General features: G+C 43.9%; 1 protein-coding gene across 3 annotated transcripts; it reads left to right on the top strand.

Annotated features, from left to right (window-relative positions):
* Positions 1-529: 529 nt before the first annotated feature.
* si:ch211-168d23.3 (BRD4-interacting chromatin-remodeling complex-associated protein) lies at positions 530-16,020 on the top strand. 3 transcript variants are annotated; one of them, XM_051396192.1, is made up of 15 exons: positions 530-1,053; positions 1,658-1,686; positions 2,216-2,408; positions 3,743-3,788; positions 4,037-4,079; positions 4,294-4,359; positions 4,555-6,099; positions 6,944-7,177; positions 8,043-8,682; positions 8,834-8,982; positions 10,185-10,246; positions 11,424-11,572; positions 12,828-12,922; positions 13,093-13,195; positions 14,090-16,020. In XM_051396192.1, the coding sequence occupies exons 4-15, from the start codon at positions 3,748-3,750 to the stop codon at positions 14,809-14,811; spliced, it is 3,849 nt and encodes a 1,282-aa protein (XP_051252152.1). In that variant the 5' UTR covers positions 530-1,053; positions 1,658-1,686; positions 2,216-2,408; positions 3,743-3,747; the 3' UTR covers positions 14,812-16,020. The 3 variants fall into 3 exon arrangements, with proteins under 3 accessions (XP_051252152.1, XP_051252151.1, XP_051252150.1); XM_051396191.1 differs by lacking the exon at positions 1,658-1,686 and having other exon boundaries at positions 1,760-2,408; XM_051396190.1 differs by lacking the exon at positions 1,658-1,686.
* The last annotated feature ends 762 nt before the right edge of the window (positions 16,021-16,782 follow it).

Consider the following 16,782-nt stretch of genomic DNA (forward strand, 5'->3'; position numbering starts at 1 on the left):
CTGACGTCAGTTTGCAGTTTTCACTCAGCACAGTGACAAATAAGCAATGTTTTTATAACACGCCTGGATAAAGTACTTTCCTGAGCTTTTAAATGGACCTAAATATTATATTTCCCTTCTTGTGTATTCTCCTGACTTTATTTTTTTTCCTTCATTTTGTACATCCTTCATCTTTTCTCCCTCTTGAACAGTATGTTTACTATAAAAAGTCTTTCTAAGGGTTATAATTTGCTTTACAGTAATGCACATGAGGATTTCCCCAGTTATCGCTCAAAATGTGGCAAATAAACTAATCTGGAAATATAGATTTTTTCGATTTAGGTGAGATTTGTGGGATTATTATTTAAAAAGTTAATTCTCTTCCCCTTTTATTGTTTTATTCCTCCTTTCTTTGTCTTTCTCTTCTTTTTTCCCCCTCTGTAACAGTTTGATGCTGAAGGTGGAAAAGTGCTACTAGGAATGACAATTTGCTTTACAGTCTTGCACACATGGGTGATTTCCTGCTTTTGGCACAATACAGTGGCAAATTAGCGCGTCTCGAAATATAGATTTTTTTTTTATATCATCTCTCCCCGGGAAAGTATTTACAGTTTTATGGACTTAAGGGGATTAGAAAAAAAAACAAAACAAGGAAATCAATAAACTGTACGAAAAACATCTGTAACGGGGGATGAAAGAGCTCCAGAGTGAAGCACGGGGGACATGTGAAGTGTCTGCCGCCTGGTGGAGCGCAGGAGGCGGCCAGTCTCCTCTCCTGCAGCCGCTGATTCTGGATCCTCGCAGTTTTTCTTTTTCCCCCCTCTCCTCCACCTTTTGTGTTGTGATCGGCTCTCCCAGTCTGTTTCTCACACCCAGCCCGGTACCCCCCCTCCTCCTCTTCTTCCTCCTCCTCCTCCTCCTCCTCATACCCACCTCCATCCCACCCTACCCTACCCCATCCACCACCCCCTCCACCACCACCCCCTCTCCTCCTTTTAGCATCTGAAAAGACCACTGAGTGAGAATCGATGGCGCAGAGGCCCGCTTGACAGGACAATAAACCACAAAGAAGGGGTGAGTTTTTTTTCTCCTCTCCTCCTCTTTGGTTGTGTTTTTTTTTTTTGTGAATTGCGGAATTACTCTAATGGCACAACGATAAGGGAATCGCTCGGGGCTGGCTGTGTGGAGATGATATTCAACACAAGGCATCTTTTGTTACCGCGATATGATTTACAGCAGCTGCCGTGGTCCCACTCTGGGAAGAGGAGGGAAATAAATAAATAAATAAATAAAAAATAAATAAAAACAAGAAATCAGAAAAAAGGAAGCGAGCAGCTGGGGTGTGTGGGGGGGTCGGTGGGGTGCGGGGGGGGGGAGCTCCTGCATCCTTCATCGTTTTGGGACATTTTCATTTTCAACCATGAGCACACATTCACCTTACGTAACCTATAAATGCATCACTGGAGCCTGGTCCTGTTATTGCCGGAGAATAGCATGCACTTGCCGCTGCAGGTTTAGATGAGGGGGTCGTTTGCCTGGATTTCATTGGGCGATGCGGTACCTTGAGGGTGTTAATGCGGTTGTCGCGTTGTAAACAAAAAATATGTCAGCGGGACCGGAGAGAGAGAGAGAGAGGGAGGTTTGTCTTATGTGTGTTTTCTTTTCTTTTTTTTTAAAGGACCTCCCCGGGAAATTGAGCGCAAGGCAGTGAGTAATGTTATAATTGGCTTGCACTGTGCCGAGCTTTTCCACATTGCTTCTTTTTTTTCTTTTCTTCCAGCCATGAGGAAGAGAGGACAAGTCACATCCGAGGCGCAGGGGGAGCCGTCTATTTACAGCTGAGGCGTTCACATTCGCCTCTCCTGTCTGTGTGATAGCCACAACAATAGCTTCTATATTTTCTTTATTTTATTATCAGCCTCGGGCATGATCAATACAGTCCACAAATGTGATGCTATTATTGGTAAAGATTTTGGTCCAGTCTCTCCCACCAGATCCCCTCCTTCCCTCCCCTCCTCCCTCCCTCCTTCCTCACCCCCCAGATGTCTGCAACAGACTCACACCAGCGCTGCCCACAAGCTGAGGAGAAACTGATGAATCAGATATTGATCTTGTGTCTCACCGCCGAGACGAGAATGTGTTTTGGCTGGTGGTAACCTCAAGTGACCTGACAGCATGTGGTGGTGTGTTTATGTATTCCCCCCCCACCCCCAAAAAACCTCCCCCTCTTATCCAGCCTCTCCACCGGACCCGGCTTCTCGCACCGTGAGGACGCAGCGATGCCCCAGCAGAGGGAGGACCCGGCTCCGTCCCGCCGCCTCGGCCTGGCATCCCTCCGTCTCCAGACACTGAAGCCCGGCCACGACTTCCCATGAGGCCACCACCAGAACTCAGCTCGACCGCTCTGTATGGGGCCTCTCACATATGAAGTAGGTTCATATTGTGGTCTGTCTCCTTCTGTGGGCACAAGAATGAGACTCATGAGGAGTCCAGGCTGTGTAGTGTGGCTGGATGATAGTGGACCATTTGCTCCATCGTCTTATATCTTTTGAAAGATATTTCCATCCTCTGGTTCTGGAGCCCCTACATTTGAGTGGTTATACAAAATAATACTGTATACTTTCACCTCTTCTGGCCTCCTTGAAGTGAAACAATCTGAGAGACTCTTTGGTTGAACTTCTAACAACTCATGTCCAACACTGAGGCCCACATAGCAGCGATAAGGGCTCACAGGTAGAAATTACCTTATTTTAAGGGTCCCTAAAGGTCTGGAAGCACTGGTTTGGACAACAGTTAAAGCAATTGATCCATAAATCAAACGCTTATTTGACAATCAGTCATCTAAGTCAATGGTTGCTGTTTCCAGCCTCTCAAATATCTCTCACTTCTCTCAGTTTTATATCCTTGTAAACTGAATTTCTTTGGATTTTGGACAGATGGTCAGACACAAAAAGCATCTTAGAGATGTCCGCCTGGGCTCTGGGAATTTCTGATGGGCATCTTCCACAATTTACTGCCTTATTATTGGTCAAACAATCGATTAATGTGCACAACTTCAAACAAAAGCAGTTAAGGATGCTTTACAGGATAATAAAACAGAAATAACAGTGTATATTGTACAAACCTGATCAATTGTAAGTCACAAGGAGATTGCTTAAGGAGGAATTCTTAACCAGATAAAAAGGTCTTTAAGTTGCTTCTAAGTGAAAGAAAATGAAGACTGATTTCTTGGGATTTAAGAGGTTTGTGAACTCGGATAAAGTCCGACGTGTGCTGTGGAGGCCATGAGGAGCTTCGTACACCAACAGGAGGATCTTAAACTCAGACAGTTGGTCGGTGGAGGTTTCTGACGACAAGAGCGAGGATTTTTTTCTCGTCCTGGTTACGAAACGTAGGAGCAGCTTTCTGAATGAGCTACGTGTGATTTTTAGCAGGAAGAAGATCCTAAAATAGAAGATTGTGATTATGTGCAGCCTACTCATGACAGAGGCTTGTATGATTAGGACAGAAAACCTCCTTATTTTTTAGATATCTCTCAGATGGTGAATTGTGACCTTGTTGTTGATTTGATTCTGAGAGTTTAAACCGCCATCTGTAAGAACTCCTACGTAAAAAATCATGTAGAAATTAATAGATTATAAAATAATCATAAGTTTAAACCATAATAACACATAAAAATGTGTTTAATGCACTCACTGGTTGATTCTTCATCCCTGTAATTTAGATGTTGATCACATTGTGTTTCTCCTCTTCTTCATCTTAGTTGACATGGAGGATGAAGATGGGACTTGTCTACTTGATGTTTTGTGGTGAGTCAAGTCTTACTTGGATCCAATAGCATAGAAATGATCCTGTAGATGATCAGAAACAAGCAATATATGAAACTAGGCAGGGCTTTTTCATTGCTTGCTATATAAGATTTAATGTGATTGAATGTCCTTAAACTGGCACTTTTATTATCATGTGAAAAATGTTTGGTTTGCATTAAATGTTCACCAACTTTGGATTCATTTTGATTGTGATTTTTAACCTCCGCACTCTCCCTCCGTCTCCGCAGTGACCCCCAAGCCCTGAACGACTTCCTTCATGGGACCAATGAGGTAACAAAAGAGTCTTAAATAGAGAGGGACTCAAATAAGAAAATCAATAGTGCAAATGATAAATCCGAAATGGGAATATTTCTTGGCACACGGTCGTGCGAGATGTGTGGAGGAGGGCTGACAGTGTGATAGAGAGTCGTAATGTAATACTACGTGCATTTCTCACCACGACTTTGCCAGCCCAACCTAAAATCGTCTGATTTTATCCCACCAGCTGCAGACTGAAGACCTGCTCATTAACTCCTCCTCTGGGGAGCCCTCCCTCTTCACAGATGCCCCGGTGAGTGTCTGGATCCACAGCCAGAAGCGTCAAAAACAACCAGCATTTTCCCCAAGAGAATGATATTTTTTTTTCTCTCCTTCTGTGCCTGAAACTGCTCCTGCTAATCACACAATTCTCTCCTCCTTTTCACTCTCTCTCCACGATCCTGTTGTCTGTACCTCTCTGTCTGTCTCCCACTGTTTCTTCCTCCAGAGCCCCGTCTCTCTGCTGGGAGATGGCAGGGATTCTCCAGACACACCTCCGCCTGGGTGTGTGGATCTGTCCTTCCTGGAGGAGGCCCTCCTGTCATCGCCGGAGGGTGGGGAAGACCCACAGGTGGTGCAGGGTGGGACACCCGTGGAGGCTGGATTTGAGGTTAAGAAGGGAGAACTGGAGGAAGCGGAGGAGGCAGAGGTGGCATGTGATATCCTCCAGCAGAGCCTGCAGGAGGCTGAGATCACAGAGCAGACCATGGCTCTGGAGGCAGGTCTGGCCCAAACGGGGGACAGCCTGTCCCTTTACTCACCTGCCCCTCTCCTGTCTCCACCCACCGTACCATTCATACCCAAATCTGTGACCTTACCCGTCACCCCGGTGTTGCCCAGAGATACACAGGCAGCAGTGGAGCCTCCCCAGCCCTCCCTCCTGGCTGTCGGGCCGGGCTGCCCTTCTCTAAAACCTGCTGCCCCTCCTCAGTTGATGGGGCTCCTGCCTGGAAATGTGTTCCCTGCTGCGTCTCCAGAGACCTCCTTCTCTCTGAGTCCTGCCCAAGGATCGAGTATGATCATCCACAAGGCTGTTCCCAGTATGACCAGTCGTCCTCTTATCACCCCAACCCTGAGAACAACAGCAGCAGCAGCAGCACCGGGCATCGTCCTGCAGCGTGCCCCTCTTCCCATCCAACCCAAGCTGCCTATCAGCATTCAGCCCAGACTGGTTCAAATTAGCCCCAAACCTTCCGGACAAAAACACGCTCCAGGTCTTACATTTGTTCCTGGGACTGCCTCACCAAATATTTTACTCTCCCAACCTCCAGGCCAAAAGCCCGCAGCTCCACCACCGCAGCCCAACCAGCAGCTCCACAAACCTGTCAGCCTGCAGCTGGTCAACCAGGGCGGCTCCTTTGTGCTCCAGCCTCAGGGACTCTTCCAAGGCCAAAACCAGTTCCTTCTTCCAGGCCAGTGCCCTGTTACGATCTCCCAGCCTCCCAGTGCAGCTCGACCGCTGCTGACCACCAGCCACCAAGGCCCGTCAGTCCACAGCCTGACTCCCTCTACTGGGCAGCTTGTAGACGGCTCTCAGATCCTAACTGTGCCCCAGAGACAGCTGAACTTCAGCCCTGTCTTCACCACCCCTACAGGGCAGCTAGCGCTCCGCCAGGCCACTGTGCTTTCAGGACCTTTGCATCTACAGTCAGCGCCCCCTACTGTCTTCCAGATGCCAGCTCAGCTGGCTGGAGCATACACTCCAGGGGGACAGGGGCAGCGTGCCACCCTGGTCCACAGTCCCGCTCTTGGAAACCACATTACGTTGATCAACAGTTCAGGGGTGCTTCCCTCAGATCTCACTTCCATCTCTATTGTTAATGGCCCCTCAGTAGTTCAAGGGCTGCCTTTTGCTACTCAAGCCCCGGCTCCTCAGACAGGAGTGACAGAAGGACAGCTGAGCCTCCAGCAGGCCTCTGTGGTGCTGCTGCCAGAAAGAGCCATTCAAGAGGAGAGGACCAGCTCAGAGGAGACTTTCCACCAGCTACCGCAGGTGAGCTACCACCTCTGTCTCAGCTGGCTTTAAGGATCAAATCCTCTATTACACTATATGTTATTGAGCACTGTGATAGCAAACAGTGCTGCTGTGTTTTAGTTGTTTGTTGCAGGTATACATTGGTTTCCATGGTTACCAGACTCATGAAATTTGCTTGGAAGGTGAAATCCATTAAAATGATGGGGCCATGAAGGCTACATTCATTTCTGTCAGTATTACATTATTGTAGTAAGATCACACAGTGCAGACGTTTTAAAGGGGCGCTTCAATCCTCCACTTCAGTTTACTCATCACAAGGAGTACTACTCAGCCTGTTAAAACAGTTGGACTGTGGCTCTAGAGGGAAAGAGAGAGAGAATTTAAAATAAATAACCCTAATGATGTCACTAGAGCTATTTGGGCTTGGGCTCTGAGAAAAATATTTAACAGTAAGTTTGTGTTACAAACTGTGAACATGAAGTTTCTACCAGTGAGAAAGAGTTTAATGGAAAGATTAAGTGTAGGATCTACTAAAGCTTTACCCATACAAGGAACTGAAAGTATATCACTGCAGCCTTTGCAGCCTCAGTTTTACTGTGGAGTCAGTGTTAGTGTGATACTACATCGTACTACAGTGTCAGTAAGTTATTTTTATACTCTCATGAAAATGAATGAAAACCAGAGGATCTCTGTTATGCTAGAACAATCTGCCAAATATCTAAAACTGTACAGCATGCATTTGCAAATGATCAGGAAATTGAAGAATATACTGGATTTGTAGTTAAATGGCTAAAACGTGCAAATATACTTCTGCCGAATTCAACTTGAACTCGCTCTGATGTCTCTTTTTCTCCCGCTGTAGCCCTATGGACATGTTCTCCAGCATGTGTCGGTGCAGCCCACCTCTGCAGGGCTGCAGTCCTCCTCTCCTCCTGTAGTTACAGTCCTGCAGCCTCCTCCTGAACCACCTCTGGTCCCCGATCCAGCTGTGGAGATCCCGAAACTTTTGATGCCCCCGGCAGACATGACCCAAGTAGTGGAGGAGGTGACCCACTCGATGAGTCAGAACGAGGCCTTTATGCAACATCTGCAACAGGTCAGAGCCCAACATTTATGTACCGATGTTTGTGTTTCTAATAGTGTTAGTAATAGTAATCAATATTATTGTTTATTAACTTTCAGTGGAATCATATTATGAGGATATGATCCCTCTGCTGCCCTTGCTATGTGTGTAGTTGCACAGCTATGCAGCAGAGTTAAACACACTTCCAATAAAGGTTTAGGACAAAAGATACTCTTTAAAGTTGTTACTGGAAACAACTGAGAAAACGGTATTGGAAAAACCCCAACAAATTCAATGGTAGTGATAGAAAAAGATGTTACCAGGTGTAAAAACTGAATTACTACAGCAACAAAAACAGCTGGAATGACAGAAGAACAGTGAAAGGACAGCATGAAGTCCCCTTATGAAGTACAACACAGTGATTAATGTAGTAAACAAAAGCTTCACAAGACATGAGAGTGAAACACAGTTAACTACAATAAACATTTTAAGGGTGAAATATCGTTTGAATAGAGATATTTAAGCTGTGAAATTCTACATTCATATATGCCTATGTAATGTTTGCCAGCCACTAATGAGAAATGTTGCTGTGGATGTTACTCAAGAGTCGATGCAGAGTGCTGTACAGATGGCCTTAGAACACCATTTTAAAATGCAATAAAGAGGAAAAGAAAATTGGTTAAAGTGGAATAAAGTTAAACAAAGTGTTGCAGTGCAGTTACAGTGCGATCATGCTGTATGTTCTCCCAAATTTAATAAAGGAGATTAAACTGCAGTAGAGAAAATGAATCAGTGAACAGGCAGAGAAAAACAGGAGCATGCAACGATTAGCTGACTGCGTCCTATTTAAGATCTAACAGCAGTTGTTCATATTCTCTCTCCATCATTTCCCCCACAGCAAGCACTTAGTTCTCCTATCACGTCTGAACTGTTGGTTGGAGCGCTGCCAGTGGTGCCGATGGAGTCGCTGCCCTCCCCGGTCGCCCGTGAGAGAGAGACCCAGCCGACGACCCACGCAGTCACTGGTCAGGACACCCGCACCGGGATGTCCGACCAGTGTGTTGACGCTTCTCCGCTTCACTCCGACCCAGAGGACACACCACTGATCTGCTCCTCCCCTCCCATTCAGGACGCAGAGAGACCAGCTCCGACAAGTTTCTCCCCTCCGACTGGGCCTCACATCACTCTGCCTGGACCTGAGAGTTCAGTCCCCCAAATCACAGCTCCCCAGCCTTGCATCGAGCCCCAAGTCCAGTACCAGGTCCCTCCTCAGCTCCAGGTCTCACAGGCCTTATTTGCCCAGAACCAGGTACAGATCCAGTCGCCTGTTTCCCAGCCTCAGCCGCAGGTCCAGGCCTTGGCTCCCCATCTCCAGGTCCAGTCGTCTGTTTCCCAGCCTCAGTCCTCGGTCAGCACGTCGGTCCACAGCTCCCCTCTGCGTGTCAGCGTCTCTGTGCCTCAGCAGCAGCCTGATCCCACAGCTGCTAGTCTCTCCAAAGGAGGAGACGACTCTGCTGTCCAACAGCACACACAAAACAGTGAGTTTCAATTCAAATGAAGCAAATTATTCTAACCATTATCACTGTCCCCACTTCATCATCGCTCTTAACCCTCACCACCACTGTCATAATTATTATGATCTGCAATATAATCATCATCATCACCTCTCTCATCATTGTCCATTTTCAGAGCCAACAGCTGCCTTGGTCGTGGAGAGTAAAGCGTTTACTCTCGATGTCCATCCACCCTCTCCTGCAGCCCAGGGTGTCCAGGCTCACGGGCCTCCAGCTCCCAGAGAGTGCGCCCCCATCCAGACGAGCCAGCAGACCGGCACCAAGGTGACAAAAACATCCATTTGTATATTTATTTAAGTCCAATCATTTATATACTGTACTGTATACTGTATGTTTTCTTATGTGATTTGTTAAATACTGCTAATCCAAAAGTCATTATATATTCCTTCATTATATTATATATATTTATGGCTGCATCTATTATCCTTTTTTATTATCAGTTAATCTTTTTTTTATTGGTAAAATTATTTTACCAATCAAATGATAAAATATCTGAAAATGTCATATTATAATAATAGGTGACATATTTAAAAATGTCTGTGGGTGGCAAAGGTCCTGGAGAACTTTGCCAGGCGTTTATATGTATGTTTGTCAATGCAGCAGTATCAGTATTGTGCATGATGCAGACATGAAACTGTACAGGTGTGTAGCTGAAATCAAAATGAGGGTCAAGTTTAAAAAGAAAGTGTCCACTTTGTGTTTGTGTCACTCACCCTGCGCTCTATCTGGTTAGATATTAAATTTACTATCATACTCAATGTTACACCCCAGCCTTGGGCAGAACTTGGCCCAACCACTGACTCAAATCAACCACAGAAAGACACCTTTAAAACAACCAAATCTATGGGATTTATTAACATAAAGACACATAAACAACAAAGTCAAACCACAACAGCAACACAAAGAGACAGCGAGACCGCAGTCCCCTCTCCAGAAGCCTCTCTCTTCAGACGGTGGCACAGGAGCTTTTAAGCACTTCACTCTGAGGCCAGCTGTACCTCATCGAGCAATCATATGTGCCACACCTGGGCAGAGCTCAGAGGACAGAGAGGAAACGGGACGAACAGTGCAGGAACACATACAGCTCTAACACTCAATTAGGAAAACCAGCAAATATTCACATTTTAGAAGCTGAAACCGGTACAGTTTATCTAAAAGCGTACAATGATTATCAGAGTTGCTGATGAATTTCCTGTCAACCCACATACTTATTAATTGACTACTTGTTTGAGCTCTAATTACATTATGTAACTGTGTATTTTGTTTTACACGGAGAACAACAAATTTGTGTAATGAGTCAAAATCATTTCCTCTGTGGATAAACTGAATTGGCTCGGGTCTCGAAACAGTGATGGCAGGCTTTGAAATGATTATTTGTGAAATGCAGCAAACATATTATTAATGACTTCAAAATGCACCCCTGTCTGCATCCTTTGATCTCATCCAAAATGTTGTTTGGCTGCCAGCTGGCAGGTCCTCTGGAGCAGCAGAGAGAGGAGAGGCTCACACCAGCAATGCGCAGGCACAGGTAAGACAACACCGGCTCAGACTGTAATGTCGGATTAAAGCATAAAATAGAAAACCACCACAATAGGTTAGGCAGAAATAATCCTTCGCAGACACACATCAGCTCGTTTTATGCATCGAATTTATTTCATAATTTCATAAACAGTGAAAATAGTTTACGATCGTTCAAAAGCCGTCTCAGAAAGTGTGTATTAATCTGTCTCTGTACCACATCCATATAGGACTGTAACAGGCTACTTCAACCAGTTTAAGAGACCTCTGGTGATTTTCTTAATTTAAGAGACCTTGTAAATCAAAAGAAATGTAATACATTTTCTGAAAAAGAATAAATGTAGAGGCCAAAACTTTACCTTTAGGAATTCCATAACTATGAGCCCAAAGCTGACCTTTGTCTCTTCAACAACTCGATGGCTTATTGAGAACTGGATGTGATATACTGTAAAGAAGCTTTCTTACCTCAGTAATAATCAGCCAGTTAATTTATTAACAGTTGGTGGTTTTACAGACGTGGATTAAGTCTGATCCTTCAGTAATGTTTTTAATCTGAGTCCTCGGGGCTTCTTTTACTGTTTTTACTGCTGCTATTTACCAATACATCTACAACAACAACTACTGCTACTGCTGTTGCTACTATAGCCACTACTACTACCTGTACATTTATAACAACTAGTCTCCAACTGCATCCGATACTGCAAGCAGGGGCGGATCTAGAGGGGCAGTTGAAAGAAAAAAAAAGCCTTGCCAGCTCAGTTTGGTGTCAAATTTAAGACATTCATTTTGCTAACATCTAAAAAAATATTGTGTTTAAAAAATGGAAATGTATTTAATAATCTGTTATGGCCACATTTTGTAAATTGTTGTGTAAAGTGAAAATAAACATATTTAATTTTAATATAAAAAGGGCAAAAAATCTGTCATTTCTGCTACTACTTACTACCAAACAAGTACTGCTTTTAGTAGCACTACTACTGATATATTACCACTTGCTGCAGTTTTTTCTATGCATCTTACTTTCATACTAACGTACTGACATGTAACAGACCATGCTAATGTCTATAAGAAACATATGAGTTACAGCGGTCTGTAATTGAGGGTACATTGAATTATTACTTTATCAGTCTCCAGGTTGTTGTGTGCAGCAGCTCGGTCTAACACAGAGTTTTCATCGTGTTCTTCAGGTTCCAGCAGCAGATTTGTTTGGACCACGGAGCCGTTCAGTCCCCCTTCACCGGCCCGGCCTTTTCCACACTGAAGGACGCTGTCAGACGCCTGCTGCCGTACCACACCTGCGCTGGTCACCTGCCCACTCAGGATGACTTCAATTTAGGTCAGTGAGCTTCGCCTGGTGACTGTACCGATGATTCATTCCGGCTAAATTATTAATAAAGGAAAAACAATCAACTGAAAAATCTCCTCCAAAATGAACCATCTGCTGCAGTTATTTAAAAAAATAAAGTGACAGCTGCTGGTGACTTAAGTTCTTAGTGGACAGAAAAAGAACACATACGATACAACTTAGATAGAAATAACAATCCGCAAATAACTATTATAACATGGGTGAAACGGCATAAATCTAGCTTTTAATTCACAATCAGAGGATGAAGTAGAAGAAAATGTGTGGTGGTTATTGGACCAAACAAAAGATTTAACTAAGCAACCAATAAACCTGGAGTTGTTTAACTAAAGTCACCAATGTGAGGAAGAAAGAAACAGCACCTCGACTTGCACGTATCGGATAGTACACAGTTTGATATTCATTTTACATGTTTATTATGTAATTAATCAGCGCTACAGCTTGAATATACTCTAATGCAACATTTTACTCTGGAGTATGCTGTAATTACTGATTAGGATTAATATCACTCAGGTTTCAGGGGAGGGTTTTTGTGTCCTGGCGTGTGAATCATGTCTCAGAAGCCCACTCTGCCAAATAATAAAATCCTGTGGACTTTTTAACGAGAAAAAGATCAATGCAAAATATGGGACTCAAACTACTAGAGCTGCAACTAACGATTATTTAGTCCCCATTAGTTTCTCGTTTAATCAATTGGTCTATAATTGGTCTCTTAGGCTTTCTAGTTTTACTTACTAACTATTCTTATTTTAGTTTTATACACCTCCTTTTATTTATTTTTAAATTTCTCTATTTATGTGTGCTTATTAACAGAATTTATCCTCTTTGGATCAATAAAGGCGGATTATCTTATCCTATAAAAAGTTAGAAATTAGTGAAAAATACACACAGTTATCTAAAGCACAATGGATGTCATCAAAACTGCTTGTTTTGTCCCAAACCAAAATATATTCAGTTTACAATCACATGTGAACATGTGATTAAAAAGCTGCATATCCTCACATCTGAGAAGCTGGAAGCAGGGAAATATTTGGTATTTTAGCTTTTAAAAAAATGACTTTGATGACGATCACTTATCAAAATAGTTGCAGATTAATCTACTTGTCCTTTCAGCTCCACATTCTCCAACAATGCATACTGGTGTAGTAAACACTCTTATGAATCAGAACTGTGTACAAACTCCCTCTGGGTGGAAAATCTGACCACGATGATGTTTCTCTTCTCTCAGTGGACCAGGAGTTTGACACTGTGTCCGGTTTCCTGCTGAAACGCACCAAGGACATGGTCAACAAATACAGGCAGCTACTGGTCAGAGAAGCCCAGGTAAAGACACAACACACTGCTTTCTTTCTCTGTACCTCAGTCCAAACTCTACTGACCATAAAACCAGGTATCGTCTGTTTAAAAGGCCTCATTGTTTTATAACTGGGAGGTTAAACCCTGTTGATGAAAGCTGTGTGTGTGACGGGGGCAATGTGAACTGGTTTCCACAGCAGGAGAGTCCGTCAGCAGAGATGGTGATGCTGGAGCGTCTCTTCCTCCAGGCGGAGCGATGCGCTTTAGCGGAGGACAGACGGAGAGTCCGCAGAGACCCAGGTCAGTGTCCCAGCAGGGAAACGCAACCTTCATCACAACCTACTTTATTACATGTGTGTACATAAATGTGAGTGGCTGCCTGTTTTGCGGATTCAATTCCCAGGACAGAGGCAGAAAATATGGACGGGAAAAGGGAATTAGTGACACTTTTTTATTTTTTTTTCTTACAAACTAATTTCACTGTTCCTCAGAGCGTGGCACTTAACCTCCATATTTGCTCCGGAGCAGCTCCCAGGTGTGAATGTGTAATTAAGCTGTGTAAATGTGGAGCAGGGTCGTGCTGAGAAAGGCTCTGCATGATGACGAGAAAATTACATGTGAGAGGTGAAGAGCAAATTAAAGCGGGGTTGTTACGTTAATTAAAAAAAGTTGGAAAAAGGGGGATGGAAGCTTTTGAAAAATTGTTAAATGTCAGGCTCGGCTGCTGTTGGACCCTGGGACTAATATGATATAAAACAGTGAGACAAAAATAGAACAATCTCTTATTATACAACCATTATATTAACATAACAAAACCTTTACATTTATTTATTTTATTTGCAGAAACATGCATATTAATAGACATTTATGTCAAATGTGTTTTTTATCATCCACAGTACCTGGACAGTTATATGTTACATAATCACGCTAATATAGAGCAGAAAAATCAGTTTTAGTTGGAACAATAAATTTAAACTACTAATAAAATAGTAGACCTTTTAATTTCTGTAACTGTACCGGCATAACTCCCTCTTTAAAGGTTGAGTTCAGTTCTTTAAGTCCATGGAGGACTGTGATCTTGTTCCAGGTGATTTTGGGTGAACTGACCTTTTAAAAACTGGTGACGACGTTCTCTGTGGCTTCAAGAAACTCAAAATGTCTGATCATCAATCTCATGCTCATTCTTTCTTCCAGAGTCATTTATGATGGCCTTGGCTACGTCAGCGTCTTCCCCCCATGGCACCCACTCCTCCGGCCCCTCCCACCTGTGCTCCACTGGCAGCCCCTCCTCTCCACCAGCCTGGACCAGACTGTCCGACCGGCCCCCGGGACTGAAGACGTACCGCTCCAGCTCCCGCGGGGCTCTCAGGCTCACCATCAAGCAGGAGTCTGGCTCCCGCAAAGTGGTTCACAACTCCGCCTGCGACCCGGGACTCAAGAGGGACCACACGGGGCAGCTGACCAACGGCGGCGGAGCTGTGACCGAACGCCACCCTCAGGCACCCAACGGAGCACCCCAGCGCCCTCAGCACGACGAGGAGATCTCCAACGGACCTCTGCCCTGTAACACTGCGGAGGAAGTCCCACAGACTGCACCCAATTCCAAAATAAAAGCCCCAAATCCTCTTTCTATGCCAGAGCCACAGGCCGGTTGCTTCGAGTTGCCTCACAGAGATGTCAGCGCCCCAAAACTGAAATGCTACAGGTTGGATGCGTCGCCTCGGCCGGAGCAGCGGTTCAGCCCGCCGCCTCCCCCCCTCCAAGAGGACAACATGCTCAGTGAACATCTACAGAGTGCCATTGACAGCATCCTGGAGCTTCAGCGCCTGCAGGGCCCCTCTGCAGCCCCGACCAGGGCCACGTCAGGCCCTTCACTGGACCAGGCTGTCACCAGCATCCTGGAGGGACACCTGTGAGGTTAACGGGCCCCGACAGACGTCCACGCGGATACAGAAACATCTGTCTGAGGTGGGATGAAACAAAGGAAGGTGTACTTGACTTCTTATCTGTTCCCAGAACTTTTGTTTCTGGGTTTCAGAGATTACTTTAAAGGAACTGATTGTTTGAAAGAAGAGGGGGAAAAAAATTAAGAGGCACTATAAAGAGATGCATACCAGACAACAGCACTATCTATAGTCCGATAGATGTTAGATACTTCATTTTGATGTACGTTTGTGGAAAAAAAAATCTATTTGAATAGGAGCTATATTGTTTCAGTGGTAGTTAAGTCATTCAGAGGTTTACGACACTGGTGTAACCTTCATCAGCATATAGTATATAAGTAATAGTGAGGATAACGAAAACGTGGAGTAGACTGAGATTATTCAATAGTTTTTTATAAGATTTCTTTCAAAAATGTGAAGTTTCTTTTGCATAGTGCCAAGCTTCCAGGGTATTTATTTTGATAATCTGTGCCAATTGTGTTTTCAGATGAGTTGCATTGAGAAAGGCAGTGAGTGTGTGACCGAGCGTGTGTGCGCGTCTTTATTTTAATTGGGGTGTGTGTGTGTGTGTGTGTGTGTGTGTGTGTGTGTGTGTGTGTGTGTGTGTGTGAGAAAACATTGCATCCTGCGACGGGACAGTACATGAAAACCCCGCAGGCTCTCCATCATCTCGGCTTATCGAATGAAACTCCAAAGAATTTGTGACTTGCTACATCCTGAATACACCAGCAAACGTCCATGTTGTGTCTCTTCCTACAAACTGGAGTCCGTCCTTGTTAAAGCAGAAAGAACCCGAAGGGAACACAAAATAATTAGGCAGAGTCGTGCTTTTTGTTTTTGTTTGTTTTTTTCCTCCCCACGTTCGTTTTAAGTCCGGACCCTTGTTGTCATTCATGCTGGAGTCTGACTGTGAAATATTTCTAGTTTTCAGAGATCGGTTTCTCTCACTTTACGTATTAACATGCAAGCAATAATGAGTTAGGGTTGTTAGGAGCAGTGGTGGTGCAGTGAGGAAGAGGAGGAGGAGGAGGGGGAGATCTTTGCCCGTCACTGGATGAAAACAGAGATCGTTTTTCAGGAACGAGACAAGCTTATTTTGTCATCGAAGCCTGCTTAGAAACCGTGTTTCAAACATGCTTGGAGGGTTTGAGGGTCACTTAACGGCATAGATGATCGTGCAAATGTCCAGTTTGAGAAAAAAAAAAAACACCAAAACTGCAGTTGTTTTCCACAACACACTGTACAGAAACTTGAGCCTCTCTGCATCATCAAACAGCCTTTGACCAAAAAAAAAAAAAAAAACAACAACAAAAAAACTAGAGGAATCATCCGCTTCACATTTTCAGAATTCTCTTTATTTATTAAATTATTGGTCCGAAGCCCGCTGTACTAAGCCGAAGATTTTCTTTTCACGCAGCCATCGTGGAGCAATATGAGTTTTTTTGCAAACATCTTACGTTAATGTGACAATCTTATTGGTCTGTGTGAAAATGTTGAATCCTGTTCATATATGAAAATAGGCGAGGGAGTATGAGGTCATTTTGTATCGGTTGTACGACTCGCCCTCATGAAACTTGTGCAAAATATTCTTTGTAGATGGATTTTACCTTGAAGGTCAAAATGTTAAAGCTGCAAAACTTTTTTTTGTAATATAAATTGAAAATGTGCTTCAAAAATTTTAGCTTTTGGAGATACTGTTAGGGGTCAAGGTGTTGACTTGTGAATTGGAAATGTTTAGAATATGCCTTATTGTTAATTCAGTGTACCTTTTTAAGGAAATGGAATCTGCAAAGAAAAGATAATTAATGTTATGTTTTTAAATCGTGTAACATCTGGTGTTCTGAAATGTGAAAGTAACCTGTCCCTTCAAAAAGACAAAAAAATAACTTCCAGAGATTTGGGGCTAAATCAAACAGGCCTTCTCATTTCTTGAATTGATTGTCA

This window comes from Dicentrarchus labrax, unplaced genomic scaffold, assembly GCF_905237075.1.
Source record: "Dicentrarchus labrax unplaced genomic scaffold, dlabrax2021, whole genome shotgun sequence".
Taxonomy (NCBI): Eukaryota; Metazoa; Chordata; class Actinopteri; family Moronidae; genus Dicentrarchus; species Dicentrarchus labrax.

What these genes read in the sequence shown, in the direction of transcription:
- si:ch211-168d23.3 (XM_051396192.1), top strand. Translation starts at nt 3,748, where the DNA reads ATGGAGGATGAAGATGGGACTTGTCTACTTGATGTTTTGTG. An exon ending in CCCTCTTCACAGATGCCCCG is followed by an intron (nt 4,360 to 4,554) that starts GTGAGTGTCTGG and finishes TTCTTCCTCCAG; the next exon opens with AGCCCCGTCTCTCTGCTGGG. An exon ending in TTATGCAACATCTGCAACAG is followed by an intron (nt 7,178 to 8,042) that starts GTCAGAGCCCAA and finishes TTTCCCCCACAG; the next exon opens with CAAGCACTTAGTTCTCCTAT.